The sequence below is a fragment of the Salmo trutta genome, chromosome 34 (genome assembly GCF_901001165.1).
Source record: "Salmo trutta chromosome 34, fSalTru1.1, whole genome shotgun sequence".
Classification (NCBI taxonomy): domain Eukaryota; kingdom Metazoa; phylum Chordata; class Actinopteri; order Salmoniformes; family Salmonidae; genus Salmo; species Salmo trutta.
Window position 1 is genome coordinate 24,236,320 of NC_042990.1, and position 21,354 is coordinate 24,257,673.

The 21,354-nt window shown below is 45.7% G+C and overlaps 1 protein-coding gene across 20 annotated transcripts in view; it reads right to left on the bottom strand.

The window, feature by feature from the left end:
- clasp2 (cytoplasmic linker associated protein 2) overlaps positions 1 to 21,354 on the bottom strand; it is a 94,639-nt gene that overhangs the window by 12,296 nt on the left and 60,989 nt on the right. For 18 of the 20 annotated variants that reach the window (XM_029732329.1, XM_029732327.1, XM_029732334.1 and 15 more), the window contains 12 exons: positions 20,724 to 20,786; positions 17,961 to 17,963; positions 17,254 to 17,417; positions 13,276 to 13,354; positions 10,181 to 10,324; positions 9,949 to 10,092; positions 9,378 to 9,484; positions 8,232 to 8,373; positions 6,078 to 6,261; positions 2,121 to 2,317; positions 1,902 to 2,030; positions 700 to 906 (listed from right to left, as the gene is read on the bottom strand). In XM_029732329.1, coding sequence (XP_029588189.1) covers positions 700 to 906; positions 1,902 to 2,030; positions 2,121 to 2,317; positions 6,078 to 6,261; positions 8,232 to 8,373; positions 9,378 to 9,484; positions 9,949 to 10,092; positions 10,181 to 10,324; positions 13,276 to 13,354; positions 17,254 to 17,417; positions 17,961 to 17,963; positions 20,724 to 20,786 — 1,563 coding nt within the window. The remainder of the gene's footprint in view (positions 1 to 699; positions 907 to 1,901; positions 2,031 to 2,120; positions 2,318 to 6,077; positions 6,262 to 8,231; positions 8,374 to 9,377; positions 9,485 to 9,948; positions 10,093 to 10,180; positions 10,325 to 13,275; positions 13,355 to 17,253; positions 17,418 to 17,960; positions 17,964 to 20,723; positions 20,787 to 21,354) is intronic. The other 2 variants (XM_029732341.1, XM_029732345.1) reach the window with 1 other exon arrangement.

Here is a 21,354-nt window from a genome sequence, read left to right on the forward strand (position 1 = left end):
ACCTGTATGTGTGTGTGTGTGTGTGTTACCTGTATGTGTGTGTGTTACCTGTATGTGTGTGTGTGTGTGTGTGTTACCTGTATGTGTGTGTGTGTTACCTGTATGTGTGTGTGTGTGTGTTACCTGTATGTGTGTGTGTGTGTTACCTGTATGTGTGCGTGTGTTACCTGTATGTGTGCGTGTGTGTGTTACCTGTATGTGTGCGTGTGTGTGTTACCTGTATGTGTGCGTGTGTGTGTTACCTGTATGTGTGCGTGTGTGTGTTACCTGTATGCGTGTGTGTGTTACCTGTATGCGTGTGTGTGTTACCTGTATGCGTGTGTGTGTTACCTGTATGTGTGTGTGTTACCTGTATGCGTGTGTGTGTTACCTGTATGCGTGTGTGTGTTACCTGTATGCGTGTGTGTTACCTGTATGCGTGTGTGTTACCTGTATGCGTGTGTGTTACCTGTATGCATGTGTGTGTTACCTGTATGCATGTGTGTGTTACCTGTATGCATGTGTGTGTGTGTGTGTGTGTGTTACCTACATTTACATTTTAGTCATTTAGCAGACGCTCTTATCCAGAGCGACTTACAGTAGTGAATGCATACATTTCATACATTTTTCCCCCGTACTGGTCCCCCGTGGGAATCGAACCCACAACCCTGGCGTTGCAAACACCATGCTCTACCAACTGAGCCTGTATGTGTGTGTTACCTGTATGAGTCCGGGGACTATCTCAGGCAGCATGCTGACTAGTCCTTCATGGGGGACCCTCTCTATAACTTTAGTCTGCATCTTGATGGCAGCCAGGTTGATGGGGTAGTCAGCTGACTGGATGATGGGACACAACACCTTGATGCACTGGTCTGGACTGATGGACGACGCCAGCATGGCTGCAGTCTCCTCTGCCGCTCGCACCACCTACACATACAGGGACAGGGTTATAGTACCAGATTTATAATAGTTCCTATATACACACAGGAACAGGGTTATAGTACCAGATTTATAATAGTTCCTATATACACACAGGAACAGGGTTATAGTACCAGATTTATAATAGTTCCTATATACACACAGGAACAGGGTTATAGTACCAGATTTATAATAGCTCCTATATACACACAGGAACAGGGTTATAGTACCAGATTTATAATAGTTCCTATATACACACAGGAACAGGGTTATAGTACCAGATTTATAATAGCTCCTATATACACACAGGAACAGGGTTATAGTACCAGATTTATAATAGCTCCTATACACACAGGAACAGGGTTATAGTACCAGATTTATAATAGTTCCTATATACACACAGGAACAGGGTTATAGTACCAGATTTATAATAGTTCCTATATACACACAGGAACAGGGTTATAGTACCAGATTTATAATAGTTCCTATATACACACAGGAACAGGGTTATAGTACCAGATTTATAATAGCTCCTATATACACACAGGAACAGGGTTATAGTACCAGATTTATAATAGTTCCTATATACACACAGGAACAGGGTTATAGTACCAGATTTATAATAGCTCCTATATACACACAGGAACAGGGTTATAGTACCAGATTTATAATAGCTCCTATATACACACAGGAACAGGGTTATAGTACCAGATTTATAATAGCTCCTATATACACACAGGAACAGGGTTATAGTACCAGATTTATAATAGTTCCTATATACACACAGGAACAGGGTTATAGTACCAGATTTATAATAGCTCTTATATACACACAGGAACAGGGTTATAGTACCAGATTTATAATAGCTCCTATATACACACAGTTGGAATGAATGTATGAGTGTATGTGAGAGAGATTATACCAGTGTAAATGTGTGCATGTGCGAGAGATTATATGGAGTGTGTGTATTATTATAAGGAGTGTGTGTGTGTACGTGTGTGTACCTCTTTGTGTGGGTCCTTGTGCGCCTCCAGGGCCTTCATGATGGTGAGTTCAGCGTAGTTCTTAAACCTCCAGGGCTGACGGCTCAGAATCTCTCTCAGAACACGCAGAGCTAACGCCCTGATCACATGCTGCAGAGGGGAGAGAGAGTTTGGTCAAAGTGTGTTTGTATATGCATTGATGCACATATTGAGTGTGTGTGTGTGTGTGTGTACATGTACCTCTCTGTCCCCCAGCGTCTCCAGTAGTAACAGGAGGATGGTTTTGAAGTGTTCATCCCAGGAGACCTGCAGGGTGTTTTCTCGAATCAGCTTCAAGAGCTCACAAAGCGCTGCCTTCCTCTCCTCCACACGCTCATTGTGATTGGACAGCTCCTTCAGCAGCTCCGACACCAGCTCCGATTGGTCAATGCTGCTGTCTGTCAGGGGCAACAGCCAAAAGGGGTGGAGATTGATAAATGGATGGCAATCAGTATCTATCCCATATTACACTTCAAGACATTTTGTGTGTGTGTGTGTGTGTGTGTGTGTGTGTGTGTGTGTGTGTGTGTGTGTGTGTGTATATATATATATATACACACACACACTGCTCAAAAAAATAAAGGGAACACTTAAACAACACAATGTAACTGTCACGTCCTGGCCAGTATAAGGGTTAATTGTTATTGTAGTTTGGTCAGGACGTGGCAGAGGGTATTTGTTTTATGTGGTTCAGGGTGGTGGTTTTGTAGTAAGGGCATTTGATTTAGTATTCCGGGGGTTTTTGGGCACTGTTTGAGATTCATGTATTCTGTTTAGTCTATGTAGTCTGTTTCTATGTTGAGTTAATTGGGGTGGACTTCCAATTGAAGGCAGCTGTGTGGTGTTGCCTTTGATTGGAAGTCCTATATTAGTTGGGTGTGTTTGTCTGTGTGTTTGTGGGAGATTGTTCTGTGTTTAGCCTTGTGCCTTGCTAGACTGTTTGTTGATCGTTCGTTCTCTTGTTTGTTATTTTTGTACGTTCATTCTGAGTTAATAAACGTCAAGATGAGCTTACACATACCTGCTGCGTTTTGGTCCTCCATTACCAACGACAACCGTGACAGTAACTCCAAGTCAATCACACTTCTGTGAAATCAAACTGTCCACTTAGGAAGCAACACTGATTGACAATGAATTTCACATGCTGTTGTGCAAATGGAATAGACAACAGGTGGAAATTATTGGCAATTAGCAAGACACCCCAATAAAAGGAGTGGTTCTGCAGGTGGTGACCACAGACCACTTCTCAGTTCCTATGCTTCCTGGCTGATGTTTTGGTCACTTTTGAATGCTGGCGGTGCTATCACTCTAGTGGTAGCATGAGACGGAGTCTACAACCCACACAAGTGGCTCAGGTAGTGCAGCTCATCCAGGATGGCACATCAATGCAAGCTGTGGCAAGAAGGTTTGCGGTGTCTGTCAGCGTAGTGTCCAGAGCATGGAGGCGCTACCAGGAGACAGGCCAGTACATCAGGAGACGTGGAGGAGGCCGTAGGAGGGCAACAACCCAGCAGCAGGACCGCTACCTCCGCCTTTGTGCAAGGAGGAGCACTGCCAGAGCCCTGCAAAATGACCTCCAGCAGGCCACAAATGTGCATGTGTCTGCTCAAACAGTCAGAAACAGACTCCATGAGGGTGGTATGAGGGCCCGACGTCCACAGGTGGGGGTTATGCTTACAGCCCAACACCGTGCAGGACGTTTGGCATTTGCCAGAGAACACCAAGATTGGCAAATTCGTCACTGGCGCACTGTGCTCTTCACAGATGAAAGCAGGTTCACACTGAGCACATGTGACAGACGTGACAGAGTCTGGAGACGCCGTGGAGAACGTTCTGCTGCCTGCAACATCCTCCAGCATGACCGGTTTGGCGGTGGGTCAGTCATGGTGTAGGGTGGCATTTCTTTGGGGGGCCGCACAGCCCTCCATGTGCTCGCTAGAGGTAGCCTGACTACCATTAGGTAACGAGATGAGATCCTCAGACCCCTTGTGAGACCATATGCTGGTGGCCCTGGGTTCCTCCTAATGCAAGAAAATGCTAGACCTCATGTGGCTGGAGTGTGTCAGCAGTTCCTGCAAGAGGAAGGCATTGATGCTATGGACTGGCCCGCCCGTTCCCCAGACCTGAATCCAATTGAGCACATCTGGGACATCATGTCTCGCTCCATCCAACAACGCCACGTTGCACCACAGACTGTCCAGGAGTTGGCAGATGCTTTAGTCCAGGTCTGGGAGGAGATCCCTCAGGAGACCATCCGCCACCTCATCAGGAGCATGCCCAGGCGTTGTAGGGAGGTCATACAGGCACGTGGAGGCCACACACACTACTGAGCTTCATTTTGACTTGTTTTAAGGACATTACATCAAAGTTGGATCAGCCTGTAGTGTGGTTTTCCACTTTAATGTTGAGTGTGACTCCAAATCCAGACCTCCATGGGTTGATAAATTGGATTTCCATTGATTATTTTTGTGTGATTTTGTTGTCAGCACATTCAACTATGTAAAGAAAAAAGTATTTAATAAGATTATTTCATTCATTCAGATCTAGGATGTGTTATTTTAGGGTTCCCTTTATTTTTTTGAGCAGTGTATATGAATACATATGTGTGTTAGTGTAAATTAATATAGAGTACCAGTCAAAAGTTGACACCTACTCATTCAAGGGTTTTTCTTTATTTTTACTATTTTTTTTACATTGTAGAATAATACTGAAGACATCAAACCTATGAAATAACACATATGGAATCATGTAGTAGCCAAAAAAGTGTTAAACAACTCAAAATATATTTTAGATTCTTCAAAGTAGCCACTCTTTGCCTTGATGACAGCGCTGTACACTCTTGGCATTCTCTCAACCAGCTTCACCTGAATTGCTTTTCCAACAGTCTTGAAGGAGTTCCCACATATGCTGAGCACTTGTTGGCTGCTTTTCTTTCCCTCTGCGGTTCAACTCGTCCCAAACCATCTCAATTGGGTTGAGGTTGGGTGATTGTGGAGGCCAGGTCATCTGATGCAGCACTCCATCACTCTCCTTGGTCAAATAGCCCTTACACAGTCTGGAGGTGTGTTGGGTCACTGTCCTGTTGAAAAAGAAATGATAGTCCCACTAAGTCCCACTAATCAGATTGGATGGTGTATCGCTGCAGGATGCTGTGGTAGCCACGCTGGTTAAGTGTACTTTGAATTCTAAATAAATCACTGACTGTGTCACCAGTAAAACACCATCACACCTCCTCCTCCATGCTTCACAGTGGTAACCTCCCATGCGGAGATCATCCGTTCACCTACTCTGCGTCTCACAAAGACACGGATGTCTCAAATTTCTACTCATCAGACCAAAGGACAGATTTCCACCGGTCTAATGTCCATTGCTCGTGTTTCTTGGCCCAAGCAAGTCTCTTCTTCTTATTGCTGTCCTTTAGTAGTGGTTTCTTTGCAGGAATTCCACCATTAAGGTCTGATTCACACAGTCTCCTCTTAACAGTTGATGTTGAGAGTCCTCGCTTAGGCTGATAACTCTAATGAACTTATCCTCTGCAAAAGAGGTAATTCTGGGTCTTCCTTTCCTATAACGGTCCTCATGAGAGCAAGTTTCATCATAGCGCTTGATGGTTTTTGCGACTGCATTTGAAGAAACTTTCAAAGTTCTTGACATTTTCCGGATTGACTGACCTTCCTGTCTTAGAGTAATGATGGACTGTCGTTTTTCTTTGCTTATTTGAGCTGTTCTTGCCATAATATGGACTTGGTCTTTTACAAAATAGGGCTATCTTCTGTATACCACCCCTACCTTGTCTCAACACAACTGATTGGCTCAAACGTATTAAGAAGGAAAGAAATTCCACAAATGAACTTTTAACAAGGCACACCCGTTAATTGAAATGCCTTCCTGGTGACTTCCTCATGAAGTTGGTTGAGAGAATGCCAAGAGTTTGCAAAGCTGTCATCAAGGCAAAGGGTGGCTACTTTGAAGAATCTCAAATATATTTGGATTTGTTAAACACTTGTTTGGTTACTAGATGATTCCATGTGTTATTTCATAGTTTTGATGTCTTTACTATTATTCTACAAAGTACAAAATTGTAAAATAAAGAAAAACCCTGGAATGAGTAGGTGTGTCCAAACTTTTGACTGGTATTGTATGTGTGTTTGTGTGTACCGTCAGTTTGCTGGTCTGATTCGTCTAGTGAAGTATCTATGACGCTGTGTTTGAAGGGGGAGTCAGTGAAGGGGTCACGGGACCCCCGGGGAGAAGAGGAGAGCAGGGGGGTGTTGAGGAGAGACGTCTTGTTGTCCAGAGCTGTACGACCTCCATCCACCTGGTCAGCACCAGCACTACCACCCTGAGGGAGGGGGAGACACACACACGGTGGTAGGATTCAGACAGACAGACAGAAATGTAAGCGCTGTCAAGTGCTGTCATTGCATGCACACACACACACAGTGGTATGTGTGGGTTAGGTTAGGGTTTTGATCATTCTGTGGATGGAATGAGGAGAGATATGAGATCTGTTACAGTTCCTGTTAATATTTTCACTCAAACCAGAAAACCCCCTGACAGGTCAGGTGATAGGCAGGTGACGGAGTCAGTTGAGCTCTGATTGGCAGGTTGAGGATGGGTGGGCGGGTCAGGTTTCAGACTGACCTCTAGAGGAAATGTCAGCTTGGACATAGCCCTTCCTTGGAACATACCATGGAGAGAGGTGTCATAATGAATAACATCTCAAATACTGTACGCACTCGGACACACACGTACGATACTCCCATCACAACCTACACTATATATACACAAGTATGTGGACACCCCTTCAATTTAGTGGATTCAGCTATTTCAAACACACCCATTGCTGACGGGTATATAAAATCGAGCACACAGTCATGCGATCTCCATAGACAAACATTGGCAGTAGAATGGCCTTAAGAGCTCAGTGACTTTCAACGTGGCACTGTCATAGGATGCCACCTTTCCAACAAGTCAGTTCGTCAGATTTCTGCCCTGCTAGAGCTGCCCCGGTCAACTGTAAGTGTTGTTATTGTGAAGTGGAAACATCTAGGAGCAACAACGACTCAGCCGCGAAGTGGGAAGCCACACAAGCTCACAGAACGGGACCGCCGAGTGCTGAAGTGCGTAAAAATCATCTGTCCTCGGTTGCAACATTCACTCCTGAGTTCCCAACTGCCTCTAGAACCAACGTCAGCCCAATAACTGTTTTTTCAGGAGCTTAATGAAATGGGTTTCCATGGCCGAGCAGCCTAAGATCACCATGCACAATGCCAAGCGTCAGCTGGAGTGGTGTAAAGCTGCTATTGGACTCTGGAGCAGTGGAAATGCGTTCTCTGGAGTGATGAATCACGCTTCACCATCTGGCAGTCCAGAGGACAAATCTGTGTTTAGCGGATGCCAGGAGAATGCTTCCTGCCCCAATGCATAGTGCCAACTGTAAAGTTTGGTGGAGGAGGAATAATGGTCTGGGACTGTTTTTCATGGTTCAGGCTAGGCCCCTTAGTTCCAGTGAAGGGAAATTTTAACGCTACAGCATACAATGAAATTCTAGATGATTCGGTGCTTCCAACTTTCTGGTAACAGTTTGGTGAAGGCCCTTTCCTGTTTCAGTATGACAATGCCCCGTGCATAAAGCGAGGTCCATACAGAAATGATTTGTTGAGATCAGTGTGGAAGAATTTGACTGGCCTATTCAGAGCCCTGACCTCAACCCCATCGAACACCTTTGGGATGAATTGGAACGCTGACTGCGAGCCAGGCCTAATCGCCCAACATCAGTGCTCAACCTCACTAATGCTCTTATGGCTGAATGGTAGCAAGTCTCTGCAGCAATGTTCCAACATCTAGTGGAAAGCCTTCCCAGAAGAGTGGAGGCTGTTATAGCAGTAAAGAGGAGACCAACTCCATATTAATGCCCATGATTATGGAATGAGATGTTCCACGAGCAGGTGTCCACATACTTTTTGTCATGTAGTGTATTTTAACCTGTAAAAATACTGAATGTGGTATTTTTTCCCTGATATTAGCTTACACCCACCAGATAAAAAAGCTATTTCCGGTGAAATCCATTTTGTTAGATAGGGATGAGATGCTTTGACCCCAGACAGTACGATAACAGTTTGGGTCAGAAGGTTATGGGGTTCAGTGTCTCACACACACACACAAGGGGAGTGGCAGGACATATCTGTTCTCAGGAACATTGTGTGTGTGTGTGAAGACAACCCCCCAGAATCCACCTGACTATATATATAATCATTTCTAAGACACATCCCATAATGTCGGTTCTACACACACACACTCTCTCCCCACCTCCTCTCCTTCCCTCCGTCTGACTGGTTCGTTCATGTCTTCCTGGCTACGGACGGAGAAGTTCTGGATGGCCTCTGTAACTCCTCTCAGACTACTGTAGATGTCCTCTGAGTTCATGTTCTCTGTGTCGTAGTCAAATGCACTGCACACAACAACACATCAGTCATATTACCATCACAATAGGTCAACATTATATGACTGTGTTCTGAGGTCTGTGTATGTAACCTGGGTGTGTTCTGAGGTCTGTGTATGTAACCTGGGTGTGTTCTGAGGTCTGTGTGTGTAACCTGGGTGTGTTCTGAGGTCTGTGCGTGTAACCTGGGTGTGTTCTGAGGTCTGTGTATGTAACCTGGGTGTGTTCTGAGGTCTGTGTGTGTAACCTGGGTGTGTTCTGAGGTCTGTGTGTGTAACCTGGGTGTGTTCTGAGGTCTGTGTATGTAACCTGGGTGTGTTCTGAGGTCTGTGTATGTAACCTGGGTGTGTTCTGAGGTCTGTGTATGTAACCTGGGTGTGTTCTGAGGTCTGTGTGTGTAACCTGGGTGTGTTCTGAGGTCTGTGCGTGTAACCTGGGTGTGTTCTGAGGTCTGTGCGTGTAACCTGGGTGTGTTCTGAGGTCTGTGCGTGTAACCTGGGTGTGTTCTGAGGTCTGTGCGTGTAACCTGGGTGTGTTCTGAGGTCTGTGCGTGTAACCTGGGTGTGTTCTGAGGTCTGTGTGTGTAACCTGGGTGTGTTCTGAGGTCTGTGCGTGTAACCTGGGTGTGTTCTGAGGTCTGTGCGTGTAACCTGGGTGTGTTCTGAGGTCTGTGCATGTAACCTGGGTGTGTTCTGAGGTGTGTGTATGTAACCTGGGTGTGTTCTGAGGTGTGTGTATGTAACCTGGGTGTGTTCTGAGGTCTGTGCATGTAACCTGGGTGTGTTCTGAGGTCTGTGCATGTAACCTGGGTGTGTTCTGAGGTCTGTGTATGTAATCTGGGTGTGTTCTGAGGTCTGTGCATGTAACCTGGGTGTGTTCTGAGGTCTGTGTATGTAATCTGGGTGTGTTCTGAGGTCTGTGCGTGTAACCTGGGTGTGTTCTGAGGTCTGTGTATGTAACCTGGGTGTGTTCTGAGGTCTGTGCGTGTACATTGGGAGGTGTGTGTATGTTACCTGGGTGAGGATGTGTTCTGTGATGTGTTGGTAGGAGAGGTGAGGGGGCTGGACCAGCTGGCAGGAGAGCGGGGGGTGTGGCGTGTCAGAGGGCTTCCCACCGGGGCCTGGGGAAGAGAGTAACACATAATAGCATCAAGTACATGCTAGGACCTTTTAGTTTCCCAACTCCTAAGATCCTTCATCGGGCCAGGCTGGGAGGGGTACAGCCAAGGCCAGGTGTCGTTACCTGCTGGGAGGGGTACAGCCAAGGCCAGGTGTCGTTACCTGCTGGGAGGGGTACAGCCAAGGCCAGGTGTCGTTACCTGCTGGGAGGGGTACAGCCAAGGCCAGGTATCGTTACCTGCTGGGAGGGGTACAGCCAAGGCCAGGTGTCGTTACCTGCTGGGAGGGGTACAGCCAAGGCCAGGTGTCGTTACCTGCTGGGAGGGGTACAGCCAAGGCCAGGTGTCGTTACCTGCTGGGAGGGGTACGGCCAAGGCCAGGTGTCGTTACCTGCTGGGAGGGGTACGGCCAAGGCCAGGTGTCGTTACCTGCTGGGAGGGGTACGGCCAAGGCCAGGTGTCGTTACCTGTGCAGCATTGCCTGTGTTCCGCAGGTGGTTCTGTAGCAGTTTGGTGGCGCCATCCTGGAAGGTCTTGGGCAGAGCTGCCAGCAGCATGGTGAACTCTGGAGTGTTCAACTGGAACAACGAGATCAACACCGACTGGGCAGCCTGGAACACACACACATCAGAAACCAATCAAAGTTCGCGTCAACCATAAATCAACAAATTGCAGCATACAGAAATGTCTGTAAGGTACCTTTCTGACATCTGAGCTTTTGGGCTCTGTGGTCCAGGTGATGATGCGAGACACAGCCAGGCGTGTCTCACTGGAGTTCACAAAGTCCTGAGGCTCCATCTGCAGGGTCAAGGTCTCAATGTACTTCAGAACAGCCACCTTCACCTGGAAACACACACAGTCGTAGGATAAAAGGTTAGACAGCCCACTCATACACACACACACTCTTAGTATAAAAGGTTAGACAGCCCACTCATACACACACACATTCTTAGTATAAAAGGTTAGACAGCCCACTCATACACACACACATTCTTAGTATAAAAGGGTAGACAGCCCACTCATACACACACACATTCTTAGTATAAAAGGTTAGACAGCCCACTCATACACACACACATTCTTAGTATAAAAGGGTAGACAGCCCACTCATACACACACACATTCTTAGTATAAAAGGTTAGACAGCCCACTCATACACACACACATTCTTAGTATAAAAGGGTAGACAGCCCACTCATACACACACACATTCTTAGTATAAAAGGTTAGACAGCCCACTCATACACACACACATTCTTAGTATAAAAGGTTAGACAGCCCACTCATACACACACACATTCTTAGTATAAAAGGTTAGACAGCCCACTCATACACACACACATTCTTAGTATAAAAGGTTAGACAGCCCACTCATACACACACACATTCTTAGTATAAAAGGTTAGACAGCCCACTCATACACACACACATTCTTAGTATAAAAGGTTAGACAGCCCACTCATACACACACACACTCTTAGTATAAAAGGTTAGACAGCCCACTCATACACACACACATTCTTAGTATAAAAGGTTAGACAGCCCACTCATACACACACACATTCTTAGTATAAAAGGTTAGACAGCCCACTCATACACACACACATTCTTAGTATAAAAGGTTAGACAGCCCACTCATACACACACACATTCTTAGTATAAAAGGTTAGACAGCCCACTCATACACACACACATTCTTAGTATAAAAGGTTAGACAGCCCACTCATACACACACACATTCTTAGTATAAAAGGTTAGACAGCCCACTCATACACACACACACTCTTAGTATAAAAGGTTAGACAGCCCACTCATACACACACACACTCTTAGTATAAAAGGGTAGACAGCCCACTCATACACACACACATTTTCTGTCTGTGTGGTTCATGGATCATCCCAGGAGTTTCCTAACTCTGAGCTGAAACTAGTTCTATTTAGAGACTACTCTGCAACGTAAACATCCGCAACAACAAAGAAGGTGCAGTAAGATGCTAGTCTCCTTCACACTTGTAGTCAGGCAGCTATCATGGAGGGAGGCTGAGGGGGGGAGAAACTAAAAGACAAATGAAAACTAAAGGAAAAACAGCCACCATTTACATTCGTTCTTCGTTCTCACAGTTTCTCTTTTACAATATTTTCATTCCTTTAAAAAAAGTCCCTCCATCTCTCAGTCTCTCTACCTCTATTCAAAACACTTCATCGACCGACCGCCTGCTCATCAGTGTGCGCGTCATAAAAATGCTCCCCCCTGAGCGCACTGACCTGGGAAGATTGGTTCCAGGCTGAGACCTGCTCGTTCAGAGAGCAGCAGGCGTGGTGCCCCCTGGGGGCTCTCGTGGCAGGGGGGAGCAATTTAACATCGCGCCGCATGGTTCTTGAAGCAGGGGGAATCAATTTAATGTTGCGCCGCCCACAACACGTTCCCCTCCTCCCCACAGGCTTAGAGAGAGAGGACGGAGGGAGAGGGAGCGAGAGCGAGAGGGAGGAGAGAGGAAGGGGGAGAGGGGAAGTGGGAGAAAGGTAGGGGGAGAGAGAGGAGAGGTTAGAGGAGAAGGTAGGTGAGGGGAGGAAGGGGAGATGGGGAGGGAGGAAGAGGATGTAGGGGAGGGAGAGAGGAGGCAAGACAGACAGATGGACACACACGGGGACAGGGATGAGAGGAGTGAAAATGACATAAGAAAATGAGAAGGAAAAGCATAGCAAGGGAAGGTGAGGTAATGAAAATGAAGGAGGGAGGTGGGGAGGGGAGGGGGAAGGGGAGAGGAAAGGGAGCGAGTGAACAAGTGTATAAAGGGAAATACAAAGTGAGAAGATGGAGGAAAGGGAGGTGAGAGGATAGAGAGAGGCAGCGAGGAAGGGGAGGGGAGAGGATAGAGAGAGGCAGCGAGGAAGGGGAGGGGAGAGGATAGAGAGAGGCAGCGAGGAAGGGGAGGGGAGAGGATAGAGAGAGGCAGCGAGGAAGGGGAGGGGAGAGGATAGAGAGAGGCAGCGAGGAAGGGGAGGGGAGAGGATAGAGAGAGGCAGCGAGGAAGGGGAGGGGAGAGGAGAGAGAGAGGCAGCGAGGAAGGGGAGGGGAGAGGATAGAGAGAGGCAGCGAGGAAGGGGAGGGGAGAGGATAGAGAGAGGCAGCGAGGAAGGGGAGGGGAGAGGATAGAGAGAGGCAGCGAGGAAGGGGAGGGGAGAGGATAGACAGAGGCAGCGAGGAAGGGGAGGTGAGAGGATAGACAGAGGCAGCGAGGAAGGGGAGGGGAGAGGATAGAGAGAGGCAGCGAGGAAGGGGAGGGGAGAGGATAGAGAGAGGCAGCGAGGAAGGGGAGGGGAGAGGATAGAGAGAGGCAGCGAGGAAGGGGAGGGGAGAGGATAGAGAGAGGCAGCGAGGAAGGGGAGGTGAGAGGATAGACAGAGGCAGCGAGGAAGGGGAGGGGAGAGGATAGAGAGAGGCAGCGAGGAAGGGGAGGTGAGGCGGGCTCAGACTGCAGAGAGCAAAGCCAGTGGTTGGCGGGTTTAATTGGAGGCATATCAGTCGCTATCCAATCAGAGTCCAGGGATCAGGTGGGTAGGGAGCGGAGCCAGTGTTAAACAGCCATGATATCAGAAAAGTGGTTACCATGGTTACTGATACAATAGTTACCGTGGTTGCTGAGACAGTAGGTGAGTCTGGCGACGGAGAGGCTGTCCCTGCCTTTCAACCCTCCCTACATCCCTTTACTCTCCCCACTCCGTCCATCTCTTTCTTCATACACACACACACACATCTACCCCCCCAGACAGACAGACAGACAGCTGTGTACCTTGAGGTTGGGTGTCTGAGTCTGGTCCACAGTGAACCTCATGAGGATAGTGAACTGGAGGTCGTTGGGGAAAGACTCTCTGTAGGGGAGATATTATGCACATGTATATATATATATACACATAATACAGACACACATGTGTTATATATACACACATATTACAAACAAGTTATATATACACACATACATACACACATATATATTACAGACACACACCCACACGTTATATATACACACATATTACACACACACACACACACACACACACACACACACACACACGTTATATATACAGTTGCAAGAAAAAGTATGTGAACCCTTTGGAATTACATTTTTACATTTACATTTGAGTAATTTAGCAGACGCTCTTATCCAGAGCGACTTACAGTAGTGAATGCATACATTTCATGCATTTTTCCCCCCCCGTGGGAATCGAACCCACAACCCTGGCGTTGCACACACCATGCTGGCGTTGCAAACACCATGCTCTACTAACTGAGCCACATTACCTGGATTTCTGCATAAATTGTTCATAAAATCTGATCTGCTCTTCATCTAAGTCAAACACAGTCTGCTTAAACTAAAAACACACAATTACATGTTTTCATGTCTTTATTGAACACACCGTGTAAACATTCACAGTGCAGGGTGGGAAAACCCTCTTTTGGCAGCAATAACCTCCAATAACTACCTTCTGTAGTTGGGGATCAGACCTGCACAACGGTCAGGAGGAATTTTGGACCATTCCTCTTTACAAAACTGTTTCAGTTCAGCAATATGCTTGGGATGTCTGGTGTGAACCGCTTTCGAGGTCATGCCACAGCATTTTAAATCAGGTTGAGGTCAGGACTCTGACTGGGCCACTCCAGAAAGCGTATTTTCTTCTGTTGAAGCCATTCTGCTGTCGATTTACTTGTGTTTTGGGTCGTTGTCCTGTTGCATCACCCAACTTCTGTTGAGCTTCTATTGGCAGACAGACAGCCTTACATTCTCATGCAAAATGTCTTGATAAACTTGGGAATTCATTTTTCCGTTGATGATAGCAAGCGATCCAGGCCCTGAGGCAGCAAAGCAGCCCAAACCATGATGCTCCCTCCACCATACTTTACAGTTGGGATGAGGTTTTGACGTTGGTGTGCTGTGCCTTTTTTTCTCCACACAGTGTTGTATGTTCCTTTAGTTTCATCTGTCCACAGAATATTTAGCCAGTAGCGCTGTGGAACATCCAGGTGCTCTTTTGCAAACTTCAGACGTGCAGCAATGTTTTTTTTGGGACAGCAGTGGCTTCTTCCGTGGTGTCCTCCCATGAACACCATTGTTGTTTAGTGTTTTACGTATCGTACTCGTCAACAGAGATGTTAGCATGTTCCAGAGATTTCTGTAAGTCTTTAGCTGACACGCTAGGATTCTTCTTAACCTCAACCTCAGAAAAATACAATCATTTGTGTGTTATTAGTTTAAGCACACTGTGTTTGTCTATTGTTGTGACTTAGATGAAGATCAGATCAAATTTATGTTACTATTACTAATTTATGCAGAAATCCAGGTAATTTCAAAGGGTACACATACTTTTTCTTGCCACTGTACACATATTAAAGACACGCACACATGTTATATAAACACACGTTATATACACACACACATACTACAGACACACACGTTATATATACACATACTACAGACACACACGTTATACAGACACACATACTACAGACACACACGTTATATATACACACATACTACAGACACACACGTTATATATACACACACATACTACAGACACACACGTTATATATACACACATACTACAGACACACACATTATATATACACACACATACTACAGACACACACGTTATATATACACACACATACTACAGACACACACGTTATATATATACACACATACTACAGACACACACACCTACTACAGACACACACGTTATATATACACACACATACTACAGACACACACGTTATATATACACACACATACTACAGACACACACGTTATATATATACACACATACTACAGACACACACACCTACTACAGACACACACGTTATATATATACACACATACTACAGACACACACGTTATATATATACACACATACATACTACAGACACACACGTTATATATATACACACACACATACTACAGACACACACGTTATATATACACACACGTTATATATACACACACATACTACAGACACACACGTTATATATACACACATACACTACAGACACACACGTTATACATACACACATACTACAGACACACACGTTATATACACACACATACTACAGACACACACGTTATATATACACACACATACTACAGACACACACGTTATATATACGCACATACTACAGACACACACGTTATATATACACACACATACTACAGACACACGTTATATATACACACACATACTACAGACACACGTTATATATATACACACATACTACAGACACACACGTTATATATATACACACATACTACAGACACACATGTTATATATACACACATACTACAGACACACACGTTATATATACACACATACTACAGACACACACGTTATATATACACACACATCCTACCAGAACACACACTGTATATATATATACACACATACTACAGACACACACACATACTACAGACACACACGTTATATATACACACATACTACAGACACACACGTTATATATACACACACATACTACAGACACACACGTTATATATACACACACATACTACAGACACACACGTTATATATACACACATACACTACAGACACACACGTTATATATACACACATACTACAGACACACACGTTATATATACACACATACTACAGACACACACGTTATACAGACACACATACTACAGACACACACGTTATATATTGATGGTTGTATAGTTGTCTCAAATAAAACTGTGAAGGACCTCGGCGTTACTCTGGACCCTGATCTCTCTTTTGAAGAACATATCAAGACTGTTTCAAGGACAGCTTTTTTCCTTCTACGTAACATTGCAAAAAATCAGAAACCTTCTGTCCAAAAATGATGCAGAAAAATGTATCCACGCTTTTGTCACTTCTAGGTTAGACTACTGCAATGCTCTACTCTCCGGCTACCCGGATAAAGCACTGAATAAACTTCAGTTAGTGCTAAACACGGCTGCTAGATTCTTGACTAGAACCAAAAAATGTGATCATATTACTCCAGTGCTAGCCTCCCTACACTGGCTTCCTGTTAAGGCAAGGGCTGATTTCAAGGTTTTACTGCTAACCTACAAAGCATTACATGGGCTTGCTCCTACCTATCTTTCCGATTTGGTCCTGCCGTACATACCGACACAAGACGCAGGCCTCCTTACTGTCCATAGAATTTCTAAGCAAACAGCTGGAGGCAGGGCTTTCTCCTATAGAGCTCCATTTTTATGGAATGGTCTGCCTACCCATGTGAGAGACGTAGACTCGGTCTCAACCTTTAAGTCTTTATTGAAGACTGGACCAGGAGTGTGAAGGTGAATGGAAAGGCACTGGAGCAACGAACCACCTTTGCTGTCTCTGCCTGGCTGGTTCCTCTCTCTCCACTGGGATTCTCTGCCTCTAACCCTATTACGGGGGTTGAGTCACTGGCTTACTGGTGCTCTTCCATGCCGTCCCTAGGAGGGGTGCGTCACTTGAGTGGGTTGAGCCACTGACGTGATCTTCCTGTCTGGGTTGGCGCCCCACCTTGGGTTTGTGCAGTGGGGGAGATCTTTGTGGGCTTTTCTCGGCGTTGTCTCAGGATGTTAAGTTGGTGGTTAAAGATATCCCTCTAGTGGTGTGGGGGCTGTGCTTTGGCAAAGTGGGTGGGGTTATATCCTGCCTGTTATGTTCATACAAATATTTACACACACACACACACACACACACACACACACACACACACACACACACACACACACACACACACACCCACTGACCGTGTGATGTCCAGTGCTCTCTGGACCTTGGCCTGTACTGATCCCAGTAGGTCAGCTCCCATCTTCTTCAGCAGCTGGGTGAGCAGGACAAACAGCCAGTCCTGCAGGTCTTCTCTATGCACCAGGACAAAGTCCACTAGGGTCTCTAAGAACATACTGAACACCTTGGGAGAGACAGGGGACATGGGTTAGACACATTGTATAAACACACACTTAGAAGAGACAGAGGAACATGTTCATGCACACAAACATGAGTGAGACACACAGGTACTATGGATACTATGGGATAGGCTGAGGGAAGCAACTCCATTCACTTATCAATTAACCAATCAACCACTCACTCTAATCAGCGTGCAGCAAGCAGAATTATGTTTTACCAATACACAATCAATATTCAGTATTCACTAAACACACATGCTGATTGGCTGTCACCTGCAAAACAGCAGGGACTCAGACACCAATCATAGGGCGTCATGATGTCATAGTGATGTCACAGCTGTGAGCTGTGACATCACCGGGTCGGTTAGTGAGTGAGTCTGTGGTTGCCTTGGAAACCATTAAATTAGCCACCCAGTCAGATTACCACTCGCCAGATTAATCAATGAATTCAAGATTAGTCTCCAATCAGAGTAACAGGTTAGTGTCACAACCACACAAGCGTTAATCAAACGTTAATTGAACGTAAAATAAACGTTGTCTAGACTTACTCTCTACAGAGAGTTCCAGAGGAGAGGCATGGAGGAGAGAGAAACATACAACAGTTAGCATCCTGGGAAGCACACACACACACACACACACACACACACACACACTAGGGTGACCACATGTCCCGGATTGTGAGGGACAGACCCGCATTTTGTCCCTTTGTCCCTCAACCAAACAATCACGTCCCGTATTTAATCAACAAATTCAATCACCACAAATGTTCGATTTGTCCAGTATTTCAGTCAGACATTCCAACCGGTCTCTTGCAGTCACGTTGTCCTTATGAAAAGACAGGCCTATATATTAAAAGGATGTGGTACTGGTGATGTTAAACACTTCTCCTATCGTTGTTGAGATCTGATATTCTGTGCAGTGCAAAACGAGACGTAGGCCAATGCCAATGTCATTATTTGATATTTTCAGTGGTATTGTTAACAAACACACCCCCATAAAGAAAATTTGAATTAAAAACGCGTTCAGCCCCTGGTTTAACCGTGATCTTGCAGAGTTACTCCATCTCAAGAATTGGATTTGGCGAAAGGCTCGGCACACACATACTCAGGCTGACTGGCTATCGTTCAGGCAAATGAGAAATAAGTGCACTCAGGCTATCCGGAAGGCCAAACTTAGTTACTTTAAGGAGCAGTTCTCTCTCTGTGGGTTTAACCCCAAGAAGTTCTGGAAAACGGTTAAAGACCTGGAGAATAAATCCTCCTCCTCACAGCTGCCTATGTTTGTTTCTTTATGTTGACGATGTGGTTTTTACTGACAAGAAGCACATGGCTGAGCTCTTTAATCACCACTTCATTAAGTCAGGATTCCTATTTGTCTCAGCCATGCCTCCTTGCCCGTCCAACATTTCCTCATCTCCCACCCCTTCTAATGCAACTATCCTCGATGCTTCTCCCTCTTTTTGCCCTGCCCCGTTACAAAGTTTCTCCCTGCAGGCAGTCACTGAGTCCGAGGTGCTAAAAGAGCTCCTGAAACTTGACCCCCAAAAAACCCTCTGGGTCAGATGATTTAGACCCTTTCTTCTTTAAGGTTGCTGCCCCCAGCATCGCCAAGCCTATGGCCGACCTTTTAACCTCTCTTCCCATTGCTTGGAAGGCAGCCACGGTTCGTCCCTTATTTAAAGGGGGAGATCAAGCTGATCCTAATTGTTATAGGCCTATTTCTATTTTGCCCTGTTTATCAAAAGTGTCTCTGAGGGGTCTTTGGCCTGGTTTGCTAACTACCTCCTCTCAAAGAGTGCAGTGTATAAAGTCAGAAAATCTGCTGTCTCAGCCACTGCCTGTCACCAAGGGAGTACCCCAAGGCTCAATCCTAGGCCCCATGTTCTTCTCAATTTACATCAACAACATAGCTCAGACAGTAGGAAGCTCTCACATCCATTTACAGATGATACAGTCTAATACTCAGCTGGCCCCTCCCGGGATTTTGTGTTAAAAGCTCTACAAAGCTTTCTTAGTGTCCAGCAAGCTTTCTCTACCCTTTACCTTGTTCTGAACACCTCCAAAACAAAGGTCATGTGGTTTGGTAAGAAGAATGGTCCTCTCCCCACAGGTGTGATTACGACCTCTGAGGGTTTAGAACTTGAGGTAGTCACCTCGTACAAGTACTTGGGAGTATGGCTAGACGGTACACTGTCCTTCTCTCAGCACATATCAAAGCTGCAGGCTAAAGTTAAATCTAGACTTGGTTGTCATCTCTATATACCCGTCGCAAAACCCACTGGTTGATACTTATTTATAAAACCCTCTTAGGCCTCACTCCCCCCATCTGAGATATATCTACTGCAGCCCTCATCCTGCACATTCAACACCAGTTCTGCCAGTCACATTCTGTTAAAGGTCCCCAAAGCACACACATCCCAGGGTCGCTCCTCTTTCCAGTTCGCTACAGCTAACGACTTTTTTTAATCCCCCTTCCCCGCAGAGTCCTTTTGCTAGGCCGTCATTGTAAATAAGAATTTGTTCTTTACTTATTTGCCTAGTTAAAAGGTTAAATTAAAATAAAATCATAAATCAATGACATTTTTCAAATCATTTCGGGCCAAATTCCAGTTAAACCTGGAGGACAGTTACGCTTCACTACTTACAAAAATCTCGCTTCTGATTAAGAGATACAACCATAAGTAAACAGCCGTATTAGACTGAAAGATAAGGTCTCCATGCTCATTAGTTTCTCATTAAACATATTTGCTGCTTCTTCACTCAATCCCGTTTAAAAAAAAAAGAAGTCTTAATTCCCAACTGTTTTACATTCCGAGACCAACCAGAAATGTATTCTTGGCCAAATATTCCCAGATTTTCATAAAACAGCCACACGTGGTCTCTCCTTTCTGCATCACCAAAGTTAGTGTGAGGAGAAAGACTTGGCACGGATGGTGTGCTTAAATGAGCTCGTTCAGTGCAACAAAATGACGTAGTCTACACTGTCCCGCAAAATCATCCTGCATTTGGGTATTTTAAATGTGGTCACCCTAACACACACACTCATGCGTACCCACCCACCCACCCTCTCATCACATGCGCGCACAGATGTGTGTGCAGTGCACACAAGGTGCTTCCCGACTTGGACTGAAGTCAGAGTACCTCTGAACTGAAACAGGTGGTATTGTGCATTAATATCAATGTGGTACACTGTGAAGACAAGGACTACAGCCCTCTTATACGAACCAGGAGTGGTTCTTATAAGAGTTCCTCTGTCTCTACACACAGCAGAGAAGGAGAGAAAGAGAAAGAGAGAGTGACAGTGAGGTGTACCTTGAAGGAGGCTGAGCTTATACCGGATTCTGCCGTTCCATAGACCCTAGATCCGGATTCTCGCTGAAAGTCACAACCGGTACCGTCAGACGAGGGGCGGGACGAGGGGTTGGGGCGTCAGGGGAGCACACTAAGTGGTGTACAGGGAGCGGGTGGGGGAGACACTCCAAATGCCGGCAGAAGGAGGGGATGGGGAGTGGCGTTAGAGGGGAGCGGGGGAACCGTAGCGGGCGGAGTTAGTAAGAAAGAAAGAGGCGGGGGAAGGGGGGGTGCTGCAAAAATGGCGTGTGTGTGTGGTCAGTGTAATCTTATATAGACCACGCAGGGGAAGAAGAGGGAAGGAGTTGCAGTGAACGCGGTGAGCACAACCAGCAGATTGGCTAACGAACAGTGAGAGAGCAATCCCATGGGCCAGCGGAGAGTGTGAGGTCACACGCAGACTCAGGTGTAGCATGCCGTTAGAAACCAGTCAGATACCACCTAACGCAGCACATGCCTGTGTGTGTGTCTGTGTGTGTGTCTGTGCATTACGTTTTATCTGATTATGAGTCTCAGTATGTCTGTGTATTTATGTTTCCGTGTGTGAGAATAAATGTGTGTTTGCAGAACCTAGTTTCCTAAGTGTCGTTTC